General features: G+C 40.4%; 2 protein-coding genes across 3 annotated transcripts in view; both read right to left on the bottom strand.

The window, feature by feature from the left end:
• Nucleotides 1-18,764, bottom strand: part of myo7ab (myosin VIIAb) — a 57,150-nt gene extending 38,386 nt beyond the window's left edge. The window contains 2 exon segments of the mRNA XM_051676999.1: nucleotides 14,074-14,381; nucleotides 18,632-18,764. Coding sequence (XP_051532959.1) covers nucleotides 14,074-14,381; nucleotides 18,632-18,764 — 441 coding nt within the window.
• Nucleotides 18,765-23,581: 4,817 nt separating this feature from the next.
• The window catches only part of capn5b (calpain 5b), a 56,371-nt gene continuing 55,748 nt past the window's right edge, over nucleotides 23,582-24,204 (bottom strand). For both annotated transcript variants that reach the window (XM_051677022.1, XM_051677023.1), the window contains 2 exons: nucleotides 23,836-23,872; nucleotides 23,582-23,753 (listed from right to left, as the gene is read on the bottom strand). In XM_051677022.1, coding sequence (XP_051532982.1) covers nucleotides 23,731-23,753; nucleotides 23,836-23,872 — 60 coding nt within the window. In that variant the 3' untranslated portion in view covers nucleotides 23,582-23,730. The remainder of the gene's footprint in view (nucleotides 23,754-23,835; nucleotides 23,873-24,204) is intronic.

Here is a 24,204-nt window from a genome sequence, read left to right as displayed (position 1 = left end):
ATGCCAATCCAACTCTTGATGAAATCGTTCCTCATAATCATGTAGCGTGTTTTATGTGGTTATGAACTGAATGGGAAGCTAAACACAATTAAAGTGTGAGAAAACTGCACTAGTAAGCGGGCAAGCACTGCACGTGCAAACCATTTGCGGGTAGGTGTAACGCTTCACAGTTCAGTTTTCAGACCATTAAATGCAAAAATTGAAAAATGGTTTGAATCTTTTCTCTTGACCTTTTCTTTAATTTTACGTTTTCTAAATTGTGACGATTTTTGTTACTTGATTTTTGAATTCATTTTTTAAATTTTTCATTTTTGTGTCTTGCAATTTGTGATGTGGGCACAGGGGATATTGAGTAGTTTAAAAGGCTAGCCCAGGGGTCAGCAACCTAAGGCACGAGTGCCACCATTGGCAAGCAGAGGGGTTATTTTTTTCCAGGCGGCCGAAAGAGAAAGCTACACTTAAAAGGATAGTTCACCCACAAATTAACATTCTTTTAAAATTCTTTACTCACCCTCATGCCATCCCAGATTTTTAGAAGAATATCTCAGCTCTGTAGGTCCATACAATGTAAGTGAATGGTGACCAGAAATTTGAAGTTCCAAAAAGCATATAAAGGCAGCATAAAAGTAATCAATATGACTCCAGGTGGTTTAATCCATATCTGCAGAAGCAATATGATAAGCGTGGGTGAGAAATCAATATTTAGCCTTTTCGCACGTGAGTTTCTCCTGTACTGATAGAGGGAAAGTTAAATCTCATAATAAATAGCTCACTACAAAGCATTCTTTGCACTGTTTTTAATAGCATGAATGACATTTACTATTAATAGGTCCATTCTAAAATTAAATCAGGGCCTGTATGCACATACTAAAGTGTGATGCTTCAATCCCATGAGATCAATTTGAGGTTAGTTTGAGTAGATGTGCCTGTATTTCCAAGAACTACCGAAAATAGTCTTAAAAGCACCATTTAATTGCCTTTATATTGAAATTGTCTGTTACCACTCATATGTTCTTGTTTAGAAAGAGGTTTATATAAGAATGTACTGTAATTGTCCACTACCTTTTGTACACTGAATAAAATGTCCAAACAATACACTTCAGTTTTATTTAACAATCCACATTGTTGTACTGGTTTATTTCATACAATTTCAAATATATATATATATATATATATATATATATATATATATATATATATATATATATATATAAATATATATACATTTTTAATGTGTATTTAACATTTTTGTAAAATTGTGTAAAATGTAGGCTAATTAATAAATAAATATATGCAAAAGGATTTAAAACACTGTAAAAATGGCAAGAACGAGTAGAGAAGCGTTAGATTATCGTGCACATTGATCATTTAAATCATTTAACACACCGATTTATCTCTCATCTCTACCATTTTGCTGCATTTTTTAAATTTCTAAAAAAGGAGTCACAGACAGAGCCTAGTAAAGTGAGGTGTGAGATTTGTGGAGCTCGCTTTTCCATTGCCCATGGAAGTCGCACCATCGCGCAGCATGTTCATACAAAAAAATCATGTGGATAGTGCTAAAAGTGTGCCAGACCAAGTGTTAGCGATTGTTTTTGGTGAAGCAAAGTTTCGAATCTGACAAGGTGCACGCAAATGAAGGATTTTTTGCTTATCATTCTGTTGTGCACGGCCATAGCTTTGCACATTCATGACCTGAGAAAATACTTTTATATCATCTGACATTAAAAAGCAGTTGGATGCCCTGGTTGAAGCTGGTGACATGTGAGTGAATGATTTCTTTTGTGCAGTGAGAAATTTTTATTCCGCATCGGTGGATTACCTCCAAAATTGGAGCCGCTCATTGGAGAACACAGAAAAACTTGAGTGGGCCCTACTGAGAGACATCCCAGAGAGGAAAGACATTCAGAACAAAGAGTCTGGAGGCAGGGGCGGACATGGGCTGTGTGGCAGGGAAACCAGGGGACCAGATGGGGCTAGAGACCACAGGGGGCCAGAGGGTGCTGGAAACCATGGCGGAGCAGAGGGTGGAGCCGGTGAAGGACCCAGACACCAGGGCGAATCAGAAGACCAAGGCTGAGCCGGCAGTGGGCTTGGTGAGGCATGGCCTGGCGAGACAGAGCCTGGAGAATGGCCTGGTGAGACAGGGCATGGAGCAGGAGACCAGGGTGGAGCCAGTGGCCAGAGAAGTGGCTCCAGGAAGGGAGCAGGGTCCGGTGGCTTGGGAGGGTGACCACAAGGCAGGGACAGGGTCAGGAGGCCTGGGAGGTGGCCACAGGGCAGGAACAGGTTCAGGAGGCCTGGGAGGCAGCCTCGGACAGAGAGGACAGAGTTCTGGGCTGTGGCCGCAGGACAGGGTTCAGGAGGGAGTGGCTCAGAGGACGGAGCCATGGAAGGCTCGGGGAGCAAAGCTGTGGAAGGCTTGAGCACTGGCCGCAACAGAGGAACAATCTTAGTGGCTGTGAGCACAGGCAGTGGCAGGGTAACAGTCTCCATGGTCATGAGCACAGACAGTGAAGAGGGAATGACCTCCGTGGTCATGGACACTGGCATTTACGGGGGAACAGCCTTGTGGCTGTGAGTACTGGAAGGGACAGCGGAACGACCTCTGTGGTTGTGGACACAGGCAGTGATAGAGGAATGGCCTCCGTGGCCGTGAACACTGGCAGTGACTGGGGAACGACCTCCGTGGCCGTGAACACTGGCAGTGGCAGGGGAATGACTTCCATGGTTGTGAGCACAGGCAGCGACTGGGAACGACCTCCATGGCCGTGAGAACGGGCAGTGCCTGGGGAGTAGGAGCCCTTCTTCTCCTCTTCCGCTTCCAGACGGCCATGAGCACAGCTGTGGGAGAATCGGAAGGCTGAGTCGTGGGAGGCTCGAAGAAGGCGGAGCCATGGGAGGCTCAATGAAAGACCACAGAGGCTAGGGAGAAAGAGGTCTCCGTAGAAGGGAGCTCGGACACCACTGGACCAATAGTGGCTGGAGCTGGCTCTGGGATGGACGAGGCTTGCAACGCTGGTTCATAGTAGGTCAGGTATTCTGTATGCAGGGCAGGGCAGAGCAAGCATGAGCAAGACAAAGATGGTGATGAGATGACTGTGAACCCAAGTGAGGTTTATTATACAGTGCCAATGAAACAAAAGATACAAAACAAGAGACTAGACCTGACTTAACTATGATTTGGCGTGACGTGACTAAGAAAACAAACAAAGAACAAGAATTAAGGACACCGTTACCGGATTAAACAATCACAATACCTGATAATGGACAAGCGAACATAAGGGTATAAATTCAAGGACATGGGCAAAACCATGACAATGACAACCAATAACAAAACTAAACTAAACTAAAAAAAAAATAAAATAAAAAAATGCAAAAACTAATTAATTCAAGCCCTATACACATCCTCAACTAGATAACAATGCAAGTCTACAATTTTGATAAATTTTCGCTACCTTTTTTGCTAATTGTTATACCTCTACAAAACACCACTGATGTATGTGTAGAATTTGTTTTTTCCCTAAAATTATTTCTGCTTCATTATTAATTTGTTTTTCCCAGGATGCCGTAGGTTGCCAGGATGAAAGAGAGGCACTGTACTTCCAGTGCTGGCTGTAAACGAGCTTCAAAAAATGACTTTACTGCATGTAAAGTAGTGCCAAATTCAGTTACTTCTATCTTTACCACATTTTCCAGTATTCACAGATCAGCTGCAAGATTTAATAGCTGAATGAACTAATGATGATATGCTTGTATTTCTGCAAGGTTTCAGACAATGTTGATAGTAAAGATGAGCACAGCATTGCCCAACACATTGAATGCAATTGCAGGTGGAGTCAAGGAAGCTCATTACATTTGTCAACATACAACAAAGTAGGTGTTTTGTCAGTTCCCTTGCTGCTGTTGACAGTCTTTGTAAGTGGTCTTTGTTTTTAAGACACACTTACATTTTTAAGGTTTAAGATATTTATTGACATGGTGTTGTGCTCCACCAGACTAAGATAAAACAAAAATATATTTTGCCTGAGTGTAAAAATGCTGACCATTCTATGAATCATCCATGTTATGATTGTACAATTAACATTCCAAACCATTGAATTGTATAGACAGTGGTTCTGTATCTCAAGTTTTTTCATGATAATTTTGTATCATCTTCTAGAGGAAATGAGCAGTGCCTGTCACATTGACACTGACAAACGCGTCATCACAAATCTGTGGAAACTTTCTCCTCACCTTGTGGAAAAGGCTCTGAATGCTGACCTTAAGCAAATGCTGCACCTTACTTTGAATTCGTGTGAGACTAACATGGAGAGAAATGGTGTGTATTTGTCAACATACTACACTAATTTGTTGTTAAATTTTAGGGCATTTGTACAGTGTGTTTTGTGAGGTTTTGCACTGACAGTGACAATCTATTGTTTTATTGCCACAATGTGATGTAAATATGTTCTCATGCCATTGCTGTTCAAAGAAACGGAGTCAGCACTCTGTCATTGATCAGGTAACATGCACACATAAAGAATATGCACAAAATGTTATAATCTCCTGTTATCAATGTACATTATTCTCAGTTAATAGGAGTTTTTATACATTATATTGTACATTATGTTATATAATGCTTATATTGCTTAAATACTTAAAACAGTTTTTCTGTCGTTATTGCTGTCCAACTTAGTATAAAGCTTTCATTTTATTGTTATTGTCTTCCATGTTATTGTAATTCGTTCTTGTCTTATTTATGCCAAGTTACATCATTACAACCTCACCCAAACCTGTCAAAATTGCAGACTGTATGTAGAATAAATATGTGTTTGTTGTCACAGGATCCTCTGCACTCAACTGCAACCATTCTTCTAAAGGTCTGTGAAAATAGGAACCCTTTGGCCAGTCTCTGCGTTTCCAATGAGGATGGATGGAGGGGACATGGGGGAGGATGTTGGGGGTATTGATATCTCCCTGATTGTTTGCCTGCTGTACTCTTTGTACGATGTGTATATATAGTTGAATATCCAAGATATCCAAGTCAAAGACAGACATAACTTTTGGAGGACTTTTTTAAAGGAATGGACTTGTCCCTATTGCTTTGAAAAGGGTTTTTAATTCCATATTTGCCTACTACTATTAATTCTGCCAGAGCATACATTGCTGCTGTTATTTTGACTTTGTACTTTATCCTAGAGGAAATATTATTGAAAACCTACACGATGTATATTTTGAAATTTCCCATAATGGTGGTATGTCGTGTAATGAGTAGAATCCAGTGTTAACCTGTATTTACGTTTAAGACTTGAATCGTACTTTCCCTCACCCCCGTTTTAAAGGAACAAATAAACAGTTAAGCCTGTTGCTTTCATGTTGCATAAATGCAGTGATTGCCACCAGGTGTCTTGTTTCTGAATGATTAAATGCATTCAGAAGTTAAATGTTCCTCTTCTCAGTATTTAATTCCATTAAAAATAAGATTTTTGTGTTGCACTGTTTGATATTGAGCAGTTTTGTGTTGATTGTTGAAATGTTAGTACCTTGTGTATTCATATGATCTCATGCATACATTATTCATGTATACTGTAAAGGCAATAAACATGTTAATCATATTTTGTAATCAAGTTTTGTAACTCCTGGGTTTTATTTTTTACTCAGTATTTTTGTCCACTGGTTTTATTCAACAAATTAGTTTAATTATATTAACATTAACCCTTTCATTTATAAGGGTTAATATAAAAAAAAGCATAAATGAAAGGGTTTTGGATTAAGTGGTGTCATTAAGAACCTTTTTATTAGTGGTTCTTCAAAGAACCTTTGGAAAGAGTTCTTTGTAGAACCTGAAAAGGATCTTTGTGGCACTAAGAAAAAAAATGGTTCGTTAGGGAACCGGTCACTGAAAGGTTCTTTAGGGAACCAAAAATGTTTCTTCTATGGCATCGCTGCGAAATACCCTTTTAGGTTCTTCCTGGCACCTTTATTTTTAAGGGTAATGATATGCACAAAGAATGTGAATCACCAAAAACAAAAGAAGAAGAATGAGTTATAGTAAAAAAGGATTTAAATATTGATCTATTTCTCACCCACAACTATCATATGGTTTCTGAAGATATGGATTGAATCACTGGAGTCGTATGTATTACTTTTATGCTGCCTTTATATGCTTTTTGAAGCTTCAGAGATCTGGCCACCAATCATTTGCATTGTATTGACCTACAGAGCTGAGATATACTTCCAAAAATGTTGTTTGTGTTCTGCAGAATAAAGAAAGCCATACACATCTGGGATGGCATGAGGGTGAGTAAATGATGAGATATTTAAAGTGGGTCACACAACTGTAAAATGTATTGAATTGTGTCCTTCGCTCTGCATAGTTAAATAGATTATCTCAGTCTCTTGCTGGCTGGCAGAAACTTCCTCTGACGGATAACGGCTGGGTTTTTGCAACTTAAGCTTTTACGATCATCTTAACTAACGTCCCTCGTTATTTTACGATGGAGTAACGCCTGTTTCCTAAACCAGCACGTAGATTACTCGTTATAAAGTAGAACTTAAGTGCTTTGTTACGGGAGCTGTCCAGTCCAAAGGAGCTGATCACTTTGGCAAATATGTCCAGAGTTTGTCTTCTCAACATGACAATAATGTGGAAATACTAACAAACATGGAAGTTGTTTGTAACCTTGTTGAGGCGGCAAAATGTATTAACTATTACAGAATTTAATTAAAGAAATAATGCTGGCTTTAGTAATACGGAGTTTCAGATGTATTGATGCTCAATCATAGAGATTAATGAAATTGATGCAATGTGAATCATAAGGGGCTCTCACATAGCCTAAAGTTTTGTCCCTTTGGCTGGAAACTAAACAAATACACACAGCACAGGATTAAAATGACGGGCATCAGTGTTGAACTACTCATAGACCTGTCTAAATATTAATAGATCATCTAGTTAGAGTGCGAGGCACTGTGTAGGCTACTGTAGCCTTACTGCCATTATGCATCATGCAATTTGTTACTGCCTTGTAAAAAGACTATAGGCGAGCCAGTTTGAACCAGCCATTGGAGGAAGGAGGAAGAAGAGGAGGACGAGAGAGAGGGAATCTCTCATTGCACACTCTCACTCTAATCTCCTCTGTTAACCATATTTTAAATATTTATTTAGGCATATTTATTTAAATTTTAAACAGCATGGTCACATTCCTCACATATGTCTTCTTAAATAATCTGTTTAATAAGAACATGTCGAATTCTATTGCCATTACAATTATGCTTATCAAAAAAGGCTAATATAATGTTATACTGTATTACATGTCTTGTAAATTTAGACCTATCACGTCGCATGTGAAAACTGCGGAGACTGCCTATTGATTTCAATGCGATTTTTTCAACACTTTTTTATCCTCTGAAATAGTTTAAAATGGCTTTCCAATGATCAAAATATATTAATACAATTTATTAAATGTCCCATTGTCTTTGATAAACTGACAGAGCTTACTTGCAATTTATCAGGTCAGTGCTGATAAATGCTCCATGTGATATTTTTTAGACTCTTGATATTTGCATATTATTTCCCTGTAAACATGTCTCTTTTATGATGTATTTCTATCTTATCTGCAATAAGAACCACAAATCTGTCTTATTTTGAGGCAGACAATGCCTATCCACAGGGCTAATGTGTCTGAGGGTGTTATAAATACGTTATATCTGCATAACTGTAGATACATATCACACGGAACAAACAAAACATCCCTTGTAGTTACTTTCCAAATATACTTGATGTATGTATTTATATCCTTTGGTAATGAGGATAATTACTAAGGCTGTTTCTCCTCCCCTCTAAACAGCTTCAGAACCAACAACAACAGTTTTATTCAGGCAGAACATTCACAGTCCCTACAGAATTTACATTACAGCTAACATGAAATACAGCGCATGAAACACACAAGACAAAAATTGGATGATTTATAGGCTAATAGACTGGTTTGGAATTTGTTACTTAGTATGACAACTAGAAGCTAATGGACTGAGTTTTTCTGAGACTGAGAGGCAATGACATAATTGTCCCTATTACACTGTCACTGAAAGAGCTGTCAGGATCGCAGACAGACAACTTAGATGAGCCTGAGCACTCTGCTAACTGGGTCAAAGGGACAAATTGCTCTGTCAACCCCATGTGGGCTCATCATGATTAAGTGCCAAAGTCCAAGTATAACTCTGCTTTCCCTTCCCTGCATTTGTGTGCCTTTGGAAGCATTTGAAATAAATAGAATCAGAATCAGAATCAGCTTTATTGCCAGGTGTGCTTACACATACATGGAATTTGTCTTGGTGACAGGAGCTTACAGTGCACAACAATACAATACAGCAACAAGACAGAGATAATAATAAAATATAATTAAACAATAAATAAAAATTGAATAAAATAAAAATTGAATAGAAAATTAAGTATATATAGAATACACAATAAGACATATATATATATATATATATATATATATATATATATATATATATATATATATATCATCTTGGCATCTTGCCTCCAGGTCATGCAAAGTCAGAGTGGCTCGATGATATAAAGGTCAGGAGACTGTGATGGCCACTCCAGAACCTTCACCTTTTTCTGCTGTAACCCTTCTTCGAGGGTCAACATGGCCTTGTGCTTAGGGTCATTGTCGTGCTGGAAAGTCCAAGAGCGTCCCATGCACAGCTTTCATGCAGAAGAATGCAAATTGTCTGCAAGTATTTTCTGATAACATGCTGCATTCATCTTGCCATCAATTTTCACAAGATTCCCCATGCTTTTAGAGCTCACAACCCCCCAAAACATCAGTGAGCCACCACCATGCTTCACAGTGGGGATGGTATTATTTTCACTATAGGCCTTGTTGACCCCTCTCCAAACATAGCGCTTATGGTTGTGACCATAAAGCTCTATTTTGGTCTCGTCACTCCAAATTACAGTGTGCCAGAAGATGTGAGGCGTGTCAGGGTGTTGTCGGGCATATTGTAACCAGGCTTTTTTGTGGCATTGGTGCAGTAAAGCTTCTTTCTGGCAACTCGACCATGCAGCTCATTTTTTGTTCAAGTATCATCATATTGTGCTCCTTGAAACAACCACACTGTCTTTTTCCAGAGCAGCCTGTATTTCTCCTGAGGTTACCTGTGGGGTTTTCTTTGTATCCCGAACAATTCTTCTGGCAGTTGTGGCTGAAATCTTTCTTGGTCTACCTGACCTTGGCTTGGTGTCAAGAGATCCCCGAATTTTCCACTTCTTAATAAGTGACTGAACAGTACTGACTGGCATTTTCAAGGCTTTGGAAATCTTTTTATATCCTTTTCCATCTTTATAAGTTCCATTACCTTGTTACTCAGGTCTTTGACATTTCTTTTCTGCTCACCATGGCTCAGTATCTAGCCTGCTCAGTGCATCCACGTGAGAGCTAACAAACTCATTGACTATTTATACACAGACAATAATTGCAATTTAAAAAGACACAGGTGTGGGAAATTAACATTTCATTGCCATTTAAACCTATGTGTGTCACCTTGTGAGATACATACATACATACATATACACACACACACACATACACACACATGCGTAGAGCAAATAAAATCTGTTATATACAGAAGCAAGGGAATGTAATGGCAGAAGAGGTAGGATGTGTTGGATAAATATAAAAAGACTAAACTGTGAACTGCACATAATTATTGCTCAATGGGGCAGTTTTAACTGTTCATAAGATGGGTAGCCTGAGGGAAAAAACAGTTCCTGTGCCTGATGGTTCTGGTGCTCAGAGCTCTGAAGTGTCGGCAACAAGGATACAGTTCAAAAAGGTAGTGGGCAGGGTGAGTGGGGTCCAGAGTGATTTTTCCAGCCTTTTTCCTCACTCTGGAAGTGTATAGTTCTTGAAGGAAGGGCAGGGGGCAAACAATAATCCTCTCAGCAGTCCGAGCTGTCCTTTGTGATCTTCTGATATCCGATTTCGTAGCTGAAACAAAGCAGACAGTTATTGAAGTGCAGAGGACAGACTCAGTGACTGCTGAGTAGAACTATATCAGCAGCACCTGTGGCTCTGCTTGGCCTTTTTCACAATGGAGTCAATGTGGGTCTCCCACTTCAGGTCCTGTGAGATAGTAGTGCCCAGGAACCTGAATGACTCCACTGCTGCCACAGTGCTGTTTAGAATGGTGAGGGGAGTCACACAACTGTACCTCCTAAAGTCCACAATCATCTCCACCGTTTTGAGCGTGTTCAGCTCCAGGTTGTTTTGACTGCACCAGACAGCCAGCTGTTCAACCTCCCTTATATATGCAAATAGTGTTAGGAATGGCATGAGGGTGAGTAAATAATGATATAATTTACATTTTTTGGATAAACTATTCCTTTAAATGTCACCGAAAGTCTGATGAAGAATAATCCAATCTCAGAGAAAACTTAAAGCCCATGTAGGAGCCAAATGAAGTAAATTGCATCACCTGCAGCGCTGACAGGTTTTAATGAGATGCTCAGGAGAGTGGTCACATGTCAAATGTCTGGATCAGTGTCTGAGTCATGTGGACATAATGTTCTTATAATGGAGTTTACACTATCCAAATGTCAATTGAAACTTCTACTAGTGAAAATGCTTCTGTTTCGCATTTAATACAATGCTCTGCATAAGTGATTCACCTCTGTTGTAGTGTTTTAGCATTGCTCCAGTCTCCATATTGGGTTAACAGTAGCAAGACCCTCTGGCCCAATGCAGGTCAGCTGGTCAGGTGAGAGGAGGGGAGGGAGCTTTTAGGAACTTTCTCTAGATTTCTCTGGATAAGCTTGCCACTATGTAAACCGTCTTTTGAATATTCCATCTGAATCACTTCCTTATTTGCCTTTTGGTCTCTTTCAACAATGCATTACCACTTCCATCCTCATATGCATCATTAGTTCACCATAAACAAATGATTTGGCAATAACTGGCTCTACAGTATGTTTGATCAGAATGCCATGGGTCCATGTCACTAATATAAGTTGAATGTGAGACTGCAGTTTGGGCAATAACATGTGTGCTGTCCTCACTGCATGATCAATAATGAGATTAACATTTATTTTAATCACTTAGATTAAAGCAATATTCCAGGTTCAATACAAGTTAAGCTCAATCGACAGCATTTGTGACAATGTCGATTAACACAAAAATTAATTTCAACTTCCCTCCTTTTCTTAAAAAAAAAAAAAAGCAAAACTCTGGGTTACAGTGAGGCACTTACAATGGAAGTGAATGGGGCCAATTTTTGGAGGGTTTAAAAGCAGAAATGTGAAGCTTATAATTTTTTAAAACCATTAAGATTCATTCTTCTGTTAAAACGTGTATTATTTTAGCTGTATAGTTGTTTAAATCATAAATTTAGGGTTTACAGCGTTATGTCGTCATGGCAACAAAGTTGTAAAATTGGATATAACTTTACACAGAAAAGGTTAATAAGCGATTTTATTACACTAAAATCATGTTAACACGCATATTGTTAACGTCTTGTGGCTATAATTTTGAAACTGAGTATTATAACGTTTATGGATTGTCCCCTTTTACTTCCATTTTAAGTGCCTCACTGTCAACCAGATTTTTGCTTTATTAAAAGAAAAGGAGGGAAGAGTGAAAATTGATTGTTGTGGTGATCAACATTATGCCACAAATGCTGTCGATTGAGCTTAACTTGTACTGAATCCGGAATATTCCTTTAAGCACAATATAAAGACCATGTTTTGTTAATAAGAACATTTTATTCAGTAAAGAATAAGCCCAACACAGTAAAAGGGGTACAACTGACTAAATTAATTAATGTTTGATATAGATATAGACTGGCCCCAAAAAGTACTTTTGGAAGTCACACTTAAAATGTATGAATTGAAATGTGGCATCTGTGGCATGTGGCAAGTGGAACCTGCAAAAAAAAAAAAAAAAAAAAAAAAAAAAAAAAAAAAATTATTATTACATTTTCTCAAAACTTTTTCTTAGCCATACTTTTAACAAACTGGTCTCAATGTCATTTTTAGTGGATGTATGAAGTCAGTTTTTCTCAAATTGTCCTAGCAGAGTAACCACAAGTGTAGTTAATCTTAATAACTATGGACATATTCTTCAAAGTTTTACAACCAGAAAGTGTCCAAATACTTTTTGTCTTAATTTTACACAGGACATCTATTGTTTTATCATTTGAAATCTTAACAAACTTTGGTCTCACTTTATTTTACAGTGTTCATGTTACTGTTTATTTATATAGGTAGTTACTGAGTAATACTAATGAACTACATGTATTTACTGTGTAATTATTTTGTAGAGCTGGCTGTACTTACATATTGTTATTACTATAGTATCAATAAGTTACATATAATATATGTAACACGGACACTGTAAAATAAAGTGTTAACCAAACATCTTTTTGTGAAATGCTTTGCTTAATAACTGAGCTTGTGATATTTGTCTTTTAAATAAATGCCACTTGGTATGCAATTTTGTTATATATATATATATATATATATATATATATATATATATATATATATATATATATATATATATATATTGCAAAATCATTCATACATTTTTAAGTGAGACTTTTTGGGGCCACTGATCTGTAGGTATTTTGTGCTTTTGTTAATTGGAGTTTTACTAACTTGCATGTAGACAAGAGGCCTAGTGCAAACGGAAGGGCTAGAATATGAACCTGTTCTGGGTTGCATTAGGTGACAGTCGGTATGTCAGTATATCATGTGGTCAAAATGCGATGACACAGAATTGCACTCAGCACTGTTATCTAAACTGAGATAAACACAGGAATCTACATGATCATACTTAGAAAAAAGTTTTTGAAAATACATTTGTGACGTTATTCAGAAAAACTCATCATGCATGCAGACCTATTGTACCAGACAGGGAAAGGAAAAGGGAATAGTAATTATGTTGCTCAGTATGTGATTATTGTCCTAATTTGACAACTTAAACAGACTTGTGTCCTTTACTGCCTGTTGTCACATTGGCCCCAAAGGTATATGGACACATTGAAATCAAGCATTCATTTTAAAGATAGCACAAGCACACTTTTAAACAAAATATTTTACAGAAAGAAGCAATTATAAAGCAATACACTATGCTAAATAAAGGCAATATGTATTTGGACACTTTCTGTTTGTCCAAAGTAGTGCTGAACTACCTGTGAATCTTTAGGACACCTGTGGAAAAAGTGACCAAAATAAAACCGCAATTGGTAGATTTGAACTTAAACTGTGTTTTTGGACAAGGTTTTTTTTTTTTTTTATAAATATCAGGTTGGGGCAAGTTGTAAATTTTTTACATTTATGTAATTGGACACACTTACTGTCACTACTGTTATTTACAATTTCATTTGGCCAGAACAATAAGTTCATATTTCTTGTATGTTACCTTTTCCATTTTTGCTGTTTAATGAATTGCTTTGCGATTTGTTATTGTTTTACTGTTTAAATTGAGCTGAAAAACCTATAATAGGCTATTTAAGGGCAGGTTCCTATTGTGACAACTTACCCCATATAGTGAGACAATATGTCCTGCTATTGGAACATGTTGTTACAAAAGGTCAATGTGTGTCCAATGAACTGTATCTGTTTTTTTTCCACTGTAATAATGGTCAAAATTCAACAGTTCAATTGCTTTTTTTTTTTTTTTTTTTTTTTTTTTGTAGCCAAGACTTTAAGATTTGTGCCTATACAGAACTTGATTCTCAAAAAATAAAACCTACCCTAAAAAGGAGTAAATACAGTGAAAACTATCCCCGGTTTCCCCTATTTTTATTTTAACATACGATGGGACTGGTGTGTTTTTTAAAGCAATGGGGATTTATGCATATCAGGGACATAAAAGCTAGATCAGTGCTTGCTGAATGTTAAAAGTACTTCACAACTCTTTCACACACAGTCATAGCTTACAATACAGGGGAGCATAAATGGCCCCTCTGAGGCCTGGTACAGAGCATGGCAGAGCAGAAAACAGTGAGCGGTAAGAAGCTTTTTGTAAAGCCTTAAAAGAGCATGAAGTATTGTACGGCTAAGCCCTGAGTCTAAACACTTACCTCACAGTGAATCAAGAATTCTCCTTTTGTTTTCGGCTCTCCCTTGTTCTTCTTTGTTCTTCTTTTTTCCTTCTGTCCCAATCTGTTATGTACTGCACGTCCACAAGCCCAGCTTAAATGATCAGGAGTCAGGTGATTGGCAGGTGCAAGTTTTAGCAGAGGGAAAAGTACACTCCTCCACAGTCTCCCAATTATGCAACTGTCGTCTTCTCTTCCACCATGGATGGCTGCACACCTAGCTGAGGCACCTGTTGATTTGGGATGCTGGTTCAGGCAGCTGAAGAGCAGTGGCAACAAGCTGCCTCTCCCTCAATGGCATGCCTGATCCAGCTTACAGGGAGGCAGGGTTAGACAGCAGGCAGTCACTATGGGGGAGGGAAGGGCTTGACACAAATGTTGGCTGGTCATTTCATTTAAAATACATGGCTTTTAATTTCCTGTAACTCTATCTTACTTCCATCTGCTCTGCAAACAGTGTATGGAGAAGGTCAAGTTCTGCATCTATAAATGGAGGCTGAGTGTGGTTGATTTAAATGATTGTAAAGTTTAATGGGAAATCCAAAGTACACAACAGCCTTAAATAACCAGCCAAAATACTCAAAATAATACTGTGATAAAGCATTCACTTGATTAAAGGAATAGTTCACACAGAAATTAAAATCATAATTTTACTCACCCTTATGTCATTCCAAACCTTTGTCGATTTGTACTTTTTGGAGCTTGTTCAAGAGCCGCATGAACATTCTCCAAAACAGTTTCTTTTGTGTTCCACAGAAATAAGAAAGTGATACGGGCTTGGAGCATTGAGTAATTTCCATATTGTAAAAATAACGTACAATAAAATAACAAAAAATACAATAAAATAAAAATAAAATAATAAAAATATAAAATGCACATCAATTCTCATGACTTGTATAACAGAACATCAGTGAGGTGAGAAAATGTCTTGGTTACTGTTGTAACCTCCGTTCCCTGACGTAGGAACGAGACGTTGTGTCGATGTAGTAAAACTAGGGTTGTATCTACATATCTACAAGGGGAACAGGCCGCACCAGCCGCGGCCTTTTCTCTCTCTTTTTTTTTCTCCCCACAGAGTGGAAATTTTTTCGGCTGGGGCCATATGTATTCATGTCGGGGAAGGTGTTTTTTCCCCAGGAGGAAAAGACACCGTGGAGACCACATCCTGCCCGAAGGGGAGGTTAGCATGTGGCGAATACACCACATGGGCTTACCAGCTGCACGTGAAAGATGCGCGGTGGTAGAGGAAGCTTTGTCCAAGGGATACGCGGATTTACCAACAGGGAAACCGTACTGCGGAAAATACATCACAAGGGGTTACCACAGGTAACCAGTGCATGTGGAGCACCTACCCCAGTACAGGGCATACTAGAACATGTACTGGGCCCGGCTACGATTTCCTCCACAGAATTTGCCTGCCACAGGGCTAGGGAGGAAAGACATCCAGGGATCACTGTCTCATGAACTCGCATGGGGGAAAAAAGGCGGTACTTACCTGTTCGTATCCTACAACACACGGGACGAAACTGGCTCAACTTTAGAGATTATAAAATTCTCACGAAGGTATTGGGTGTTGCCCAGCCTGCTGCTCTGCCCGCTGCACGCCCTGTGCCTGGTATGCCAAAATGATGGCATCCACTATCCAGTGGGCAAGCCTCTGTTTGGAGACAGCGTTCCCGTTCCACTGTCCGCCAAAGCAGACAAAGAGCTGCTCAGAGCGTCTAAAGCTCTGCGTGCGGTCCAAGTAGATGCGCAAAGCACGCATCAGACACAGCAATGACAAGGCTGGGTCTGCCTCCTCCCTAAAAGGGGTCATGGGAACCTTGGGCACATAGCCCGGTCGGGATCTCAAGATCACGTGAGAGTACTCCGGACCAAAGTCCAGGCAGGTGTCACTGACAAAGAACGCCCGCAGGTCCCCAACCCTCTTGATGGATGTGAGTGCAGTCAGGAGGGCAGTCTTCAATGAGACAGCCTTTAGCTCAACTGACTCTAGGGGCTCAAACGGGGCTCTCCGCAGGCCCAGTAGGTCCATGGAGAGATCCCATGAGGGAATGAGGTGCGACCTAGGAGGATTCAACCTCCTGGCACCTCTCAGGAACCTGATGATCAGGTCGTGCTTCCCCAGGGACTTACCGTCCACCGCGTCGTAATGCGCCGCTATAGCAGCCACATACGCCTTCAAGGTGGAGGGGGACAGCTGCCGCTCCAGTCTCTCCTGCAGGAAGGACAGCACTGACCCGACTGCGCATCTCTGGGGGTCTTCGCCTCGGGAAGAACACCAATTTGTGAACAAACGCCACTTTAAGGCATACAGCTGCCTCATAGAGGGAGCCCTGGCCTGAGTGATCATGTCTACCACTGCTGGTGGTAGGCCACCTAAATCTTCTGCATCCCGTTAAGGGGCCAGACATGGAGAGTCCAGAGGTCTGGGCATGGGTGCCAGATGGTGCCCCATCCCTGAGAGAGGAGGTCCTCCCTCAGGGGAACTCACCAGGGAGGGGCTGTCACGAGGAGCATGAATTCCGAGAACCAAGCATGGGTGGGCCGGTACGGCGCCATGAGGATGATGTGTTCCTCGTCCTCCCTGACCTCCCACAAGGTCTGTGCAAGCAGGCTCACTGGGGGGAACGCATACTTGTGCAGGCCCCAGGGCCAGCTGTGTGCCAGTGCATCTGTGCCGATGGGAACCTCAGTCAGAGAATACCAGAGCGGGCAGTGGGAGGATTCCCGGGAAGCAAACAGGTCTACCTGTGCTTCGCCGAATCGACTCTAATTCAGCTGGACCACCTGTGGGTGGAGTCTCCACTCTTCCCTGAGCATCACCTGCCATGACAGTGCGTCCGCTGTACTGTTGAGGTCGCCCGGGATGTGAGTGGCCCGCAATGACTTCAGTCGCTGCTGACTCCAGAGGAGGAGACGGCGGGCAAATTGCGACATGCAACGCAAGCGTAAGCCACCTTGGCGGTTTATATATGCTACTGTCGCCTTGTTGTCCGTCTGGACCAACACGTGCTTGCCCTGGATCAATGGCTGAATCCTCCACAGGGCCAGCAATACTGCCAGCAACTCAAGGCAGTTGATATGCCAATGCAGTCACGGCCCTGTCCAGGAGCCTGTGGCTGTGTGCCCATTACACACAGCGCCCCAGCCTAACTTGGAGGTGTCTGTCGTAACAACAAGCCTGGACACTTGCTGTAAGGGGACCTCTGCCAGCAGAAATGCAAGATCTGTCGAAGGGCTGAACGTGTGGTGGCAGATCGGCGTGATGGCCATGTGATGTGTGCTGTGGACATCTCGGAGCTCGAGTCTGAAGCCAGTGTTGGAGCGGTCTCATATGCATCAACCCGAGTGGCGCTTGGGGGCCTTCCTGGGCTCTTAGTGCCGGACCATGAGACGGGGGAGGCGTCAGATTCCTGAGGGGGGCTCTATGCCAGGGCTGAGCAGTTAGCGGCGAGCAGACGGGGTGCGGGACCTTGAACTGCGTGGGGGCAGGATGTGTTGAATGTCCTCTGTCTGCTTCTTCTCTGAGAACTGCTGGGCAAAGTTCTCAACGGTGTCGCCGAATAGGCCGATCTGGGAGATGGGAGCATCGAGGAAGCAGACCTTGTCGGTGTCCTTCATCTCAACCAGATTAAGCCATAGGTGGTGCTCCTGGACCACCAAGGTGGACTTCGCCTGCCCGAATGCCCGCGCCGTGACCTTTGTCACTTGGAGGCGAGATCGGTCGCCGAGCGCAGCTCCTGCATCACTTTGGGGTCAGGACTACCCACGTGCAGCTCTTTCAATGCCTTGGCCTGGTGTACTTGCAGGAGGGCCATAGCATGCAGGGTGGAGGCGGCCTGTCCAGCGGCACTGTAAGCTTTGGCGGCATTTTGCTGGCACAAGTGCACCGCAACCACCTTATCCACCTGAGGAATCTAGGTATACCCCCTGGCCACCCCACCATTGAGGGTTGTGAGAGAGCGGAGGAACCCAGAAGTCGGGTCCGGGCAGTAAAAGGTGCTCGCCACGACTTTGTGAGTTCCTTGTGCACCTCCGGCAAGAATGGAACCAGGGCAGGGCGCGGCCATGAGCGGCGCTCCGAACCCAGGAACCAATCGTCAAGCTGCGAGGGCTCAGGGCATGGTGGAGGGTTCCACTCCAGCCTGACACTCGCATCAGCCTTAGACTGGGCGGTCACACCTGAAGGTGGAAGCCCAGTCGAGTCCTCAGTGTCCGACTGCGCCAACCCGCTCTCCGATGCTGCGATTGGGAGCTCATCCTGCTCTTGAGCCCCGAAAGAGACATTAAACTCGCCCTAAGGTGAGCTGCCTGTCTCATCCCAGAACTCGACCGGGGCAAGTGAGCGTACCGGGGAATGGGAGATCCGTGGGGGATTACCCGGCGGAACCACGCCCACTGGGGTCCCCAAATCGCCCCCAGTGCTAAGCGACCCGACCTCATACCCATAGGTAGAAGGCCCGGGGCGGGGAGCGGCTGGAGTGGCTTTCCCCCAGAAGCCGCCGCAACCGCAATGTTGCCATGGTCATGTTCTCACAGTGAGAACATGAACCATCCAAGAACGCTGCCTCAACGCGACTACGGCCCAGACACGTGAGACAGCGCTCGTGGCTGTCAGAGGCAGAGAGATAGCGACTGCATCCAGGAACTACACACAGACGGAAAGGCATCTTTAAAAAGAAGCTCTACATCAGTGCGCACTCTTTTAGAAGGAAATTTACTCTTTTCTGCAAGAATATATACTCTTTCAGCTGTCGAAGCACCCAAGGGCGTACTCTGCATTAACTGTGCAGAGGGGGAGAAAGCCGCTGAAATGCACCGTATATCCAACAGCATACCCTTCTCGTTTATGAGGTGAAGGGAACGACAGTGGAACTCACAGCTCAACACCATTCGGCTCCGAAGGAAAAATCTGAATGAGTGGTTGCGAGCCAGCTCCTTTTATGCCCGTATGTCCGGGGGAGTGGCATGCAAATTCCACTCGCCAATTCCCATTGGCCTTTTCTCAAAGATCAGAGGTGTTTGGGGCTCCCAAGAGTGACCCCTAGTGTCACTACATCAACACTACGTTGAGTGAGTGACAGGGAACAAATGCAAACTATTCTTTACATTATCAAACATCTTAATAACATTTTTTTTTTAATAAACGGAGAACCTCATTGTAGAACTGCAGCAAGAGTTTTTTATATTTTATTTCAAAGTCATGCCACAAGTTGACAAAATACAAAAGAAAAAAAAAAAGTACTTCAAATAATCATATTAAATAACCACAGTGTAACCCAGGAGAGACTTGCACGCAAAATGAAACACATTTAAACAGAGATAAGATACAGAAACCCTACAATCAGTAAACATATAGTATATGGTTTGTATCAGTCTGTTTGTTTTTTTGAACACAAGATTCAATGGCTAGGTATAAATCAGTAAATAAAGGAGTATAAAATGTTGATAAAAGATACTCATTAGAAAGATAATATCAGCTATGTTTTATAGAATGATACCATGCAAGATATTTGTATATTTCTAATATATACTGTATATATATATATATATATATATATATATATATATATATATATATATATATATATATATATATATATATATATATATGTCAGTTTATGTTCAACATCAGCAGAAAAATACAAGAGTATCACAAGCTCATTCTCTGGATGTCCATTTTCAAAAAATGACAGAGCAATATAATTCACCCTCTCCACAAGCATCCGGTGTTTCTTAAGGCTGTACTCTATCAAGATGCCTAGAAAAAGTCAAACATGGCATGACAGCATTTGCGACGGCTTATGTTAAAGAAGAGAGATTCACTCAGCCAAAATACATGCAGCAGTCAAGGCCAAAGAGCATAATGGCATGTCATTGATTAGAGGCTGCAGAGACTTTGGAATGCCATTAATGTGATTACATGAATCGAAACAATATCTTGTGATTACACACAGTTAAACATCTCCAATGACAGTACATGTTGAAATCTGGAATCAGTTACGCAAGAGAGTTGGCATCCGTGAAAATGAGCATCCAACGAGCCTTTTGCAAATATGTTTATGTCTCCTTCATACATAGATTGCATAAACGGCGCAAACAGTGTAGAGGTTAGATGAATCTTGTTGTAAAAAAAAACCCAAAACAATGTAAGATACACTTGCATATGGAAGCAGCATCAAGAACAATATTTCAAAAAGATTCTTCTGATGCTGAAAATCTGGAATTGAGATCTAAAGCACTCAGACAACTATTTGAGTGAACAATGACCTTCTAAGACCATTTGAACTTTGTTATTTTGTTGGATGGCCAAGGGTTGAAGAACATCAAATTAACAAAAACAATAACAAAATATAAACAAAAGAATCATTTTTAAATCAGAATATGTTTGGGATGAAAAAAGCAGTGGAACTTCATCCTTTTAGTATGTGCCATTGGCCACACACTTGTCATTTGGCAAAATAGAGAGGAAAAAATATTGGAAAAGCATATGGCTCCAACTGTACTGGCACACTGGCACCTTTCAAAGCATTCTCATTAACCAGAAAATCCACATGACTGGATAAAACACACAGAAAAATGAAAATAATGAGAAAGGAAAGGTTTTCTGTCAAATCTTTTAAAAACTTTAGATTTAAGGATATTTCTGTTTCTTTAGTCAGATTTAAGCAAATCTTCTACCTGAAAATTTTCAGTTGCATTCTCCATGTTTGAAAAGCAAAAACTACGAGGGTAATTGGTTCAAATGAGAAAAATGTAATCGTTTGAATTTATACCTACTGTATACTGCTCAATAGTCTATTTTCTAAATAAGTCATAGGATCAAATATGGAGAAAAGTCAAATCCATAAAGAAAAATCTTGCTAAATCCCCTGTTTACCCATCATAATCTGTGTAGGTACAAATTATGTAAATGAATGAGTGGGCTATTGTTCCGGATTTCCAATTCAATCTGGTTGTATAAAAACTGAAATCTAATCGAGCTAAAAAAATAAAATAAAAAGTTCATTCATCCCTGAATACAATCATGTTGTCTCAGGCTCCAATGTGCCACTAAACTGCTGGGCATGAAAAAGTTCTTGTCATCCAACACAGTTAATCTGATTGGCACTGCATTGTAACACTATGCTGGCTCTCTTTCTTTCCATCTATCTCTCTTTATGTTTCTCTCATCCAAATCTTTTGGGCATTGTGTCAACAAGCTCATTTAGATTAGTGGCTCAACTTTAGAAACATTACAAAATGTATAAACATCTTTCAATAAATAACCTAGAGAGATTCTTAAGATACATTTTTTTACACAAATAATTAAAAACTGCAAATAGGCTCTTGGTAGCACTGGTAAGTACCTTTTGGCCTTCATAACAGTAACAACTTTTTACAGTTTCATAGTGAAAGAATGTAAAAAACAGATTAAAAAATAAAATAATACAAGACAACTTAAAGCGATAGTTCACCCAAAACTGAGATATTCTTCTAAAAATCTTCGATTGTGTTCTGAAGAAGAAATAAAGTCACATGTCTGAGGGTTAGTAAATGATGAGAGAATTTTAATTTTTTGGTGAACTATCACTTTAAGATAGTCAAAGTCAAGAGACATTCTAAAATTTTACAAAAAACAAAACAAAGAAAAACAAAAAAGTCGTTCAATAACTGACATTCAAATAAACATATTAAAGGAAAAACACATCAGAGGATGCTTAAACATATACAACCATACTAAGAGACTGATGAATTGTAGACATGTTTTTGTTTTCCAAAAATCACATGGTAACTGAAATCTTGGCATGAAGCATAAACAGGACATTGTTGTACACAAAAAGTTTTGTAGCAGTCTCTGGTGGAACAGCACAATTAGCCATTGGAAAGGACACAAAGCTGGTGAAGAGGGTCACCATGTGTCTGTAGTTAAGGTGTAGTTCAATGTCGTCAAGAGAAGTCAAGAGAAAAAACAGGAATCTTCTCCTAATTTAATGGAATCATGCAGCAGTTCTTACGGGTCTCAAACAATGACACATTCTGTTTGGCAGGAGTCTGACAAGAAAGTCATTAAGACACAGACAAATCCTTATTTACAGCCTTATAATCCTCAGAGAAAGAATGAGGTATACCCAGAGTTTACTTGTGGGTCCAAAGGCCTGTTCTTCACCCTTTAAGCACCACTAGCACTGATAGAATTTTCCATTAATTTATACATGCAGAACCTTTCATGGTCCTTAAAGGAAAATATCACCCAAAAATGAAAATTCTGAGCTTATTTATTCACCCTCATGTCGTTCCAAACCCATATGCTGTTATTTTTTTCCATACAAAACAAAAGGAGAAATTTTCATGTAGGTTTTTCCTCCCCATTCAACATGACCACTGCTATAAAGCTCAGAAATAGACACAATAAAAGTAGTCCATCTGATTAATACGCTATATTCCAAGTCTTATGAAGTCATGCGATAGCTTTGTATGAGGAACAGACTTATATTTTAATAATTATTCACTGATAATCTTCCCCTCCTGTAAACTGTTAACTAAAGAACTGTTGTGAATGAATACTTGAATCAGTGAGCTGAACTCGAGAGCCAGATCAGTCTGATTTGTGAAATAATGAGTCTTCTGAGCAAATTATTTTCAATGAAATAATCAACGAATCAGACTGATCTGGTTCCCAATTTTGCTTAATTTAACTTAAATTTCAGTCTGTTCCTCACACAAACTATTATATGGCTTCAGAAGAAAATAGCACACAAGTCAAATGGACTGCTTTTCTGGTGGGCTTTCTGTCATTTTTGGAGCTTCACAGACATGGCCACTAAAACTCATTACATGGAAAAAAGCTGCTTGAAGATTCTTCAAAATGGTTCTTTTGAGTTTCACAGAAAAAAATAAGGGTTTAGAATAACATGATGGTGAGCTAATAGTGAATATGTTTCTTTTCGGGTGAACTATTCTTTTAAGCATGAACCCTTTGATTTACACATGCATAACTTCTTAATGGTCCTTACGTTATGTTTGAGGACCAGAGGGTCACACACACACACACACACACACACACACACACACACACACACACACACACACACACACACAGTCTTAACTGCAGGACAAAGATGTAATGCTCATCAAACAAACTGAATGGTCATTTTTTTAATGCCCATCCGTATCCTCAGGCAGTTAAAAAAGGGCATGGCAGAGAGGGTGGGCCTTTGGTACCGTGAGTCCGCTGATAATAGCAGAACTCCTCTTCGTGCTTCAGTAGGCTCTATTGCAGACTCCTGTTGCTAGGCGACATGACACAGAGAATCCAAAGATGTGTCTCCTGTGGCCCACAGGTCACAACAATTTTTGTGGAGACTCAAGGAAACTCAACTAAATCAGAGATGATCGGGTCTTGCTACAAGTCGAGGTCTTTGCTCCTTATCTTGAGGGAAGCTGTGTGAATGGGCACATGTGTTGACAGTGACTGAATACATGATAATTGAATGCGTAGGAGAAGAGGGATGAAAAGGGAGACACAGCAAGGGGAAAACTGGATTTGTAACTAGATTTCCCAGGGCTGGTAATGTTGATTTCGTTGAGGTGACCTGGCATGTGAGACTGTGGCTGATCATGTGACTAGGACTCCTAGCAGACCACTTCAGCTGCTCATGCAAGTACAACGCATAGCCCTTAATAAGAATATCAGACAATGACTGGGTGGTTTTAAATGAATAATTCAGCCAAAAAAAAAATTTGGTCTTATTTACTCACCCCCATGTGGTTCCAAACCTGTCTGACTTGTTTTGTTCTGTGGAACACAAAAGGAGAAATGTTGAAGAAATTTTGATGCACTGGTCGTTCTTTTCCATACAGTTGCAACGAGTAGGAACTGGAGCTTTTCAAGCTTCAAAAAGAATGTAAAAGCACCTTGAAGATATTAAAGTGGTCCATTTGACTCTTGAACTGTTTTCCAAGCCTTCTACAACCATATGATTTGGTAAGCAGAGGTGGGTAGTAACACACTACATTTACTCTGTTACATTTACTTGAGTAACTTTTTGGAGAAATTTTTTTTATGAGTATATATAAAGGTGGGTACTTTTCACTCTTACTCAAGTAAATTTCTAATGAATTTTTTTT

The sequence above is a fragment of the Myxocyprinus asiaticus genome, chromosome 38, assembly GCF_019703515.2.
Source record: "Myxocyprinus asiaticus isolate MX2 ecotype Aquarium Trade chromosome 38, UBuf_Myxa_2, whole genome shotgun sequence".
In the NCBI taxonomy this organism is placed as follows: Eukaryota; Metazoa; Chordata; class Actinopteri; order Cypriniformes; family Catostomidae; genus Myxocyprinus; species Myxocyprinus asiaticus.
Note: the sequence above shows the minus strand (reverse complement) of the source record. Positions and strands in the feature narration are given on the sequence as shown.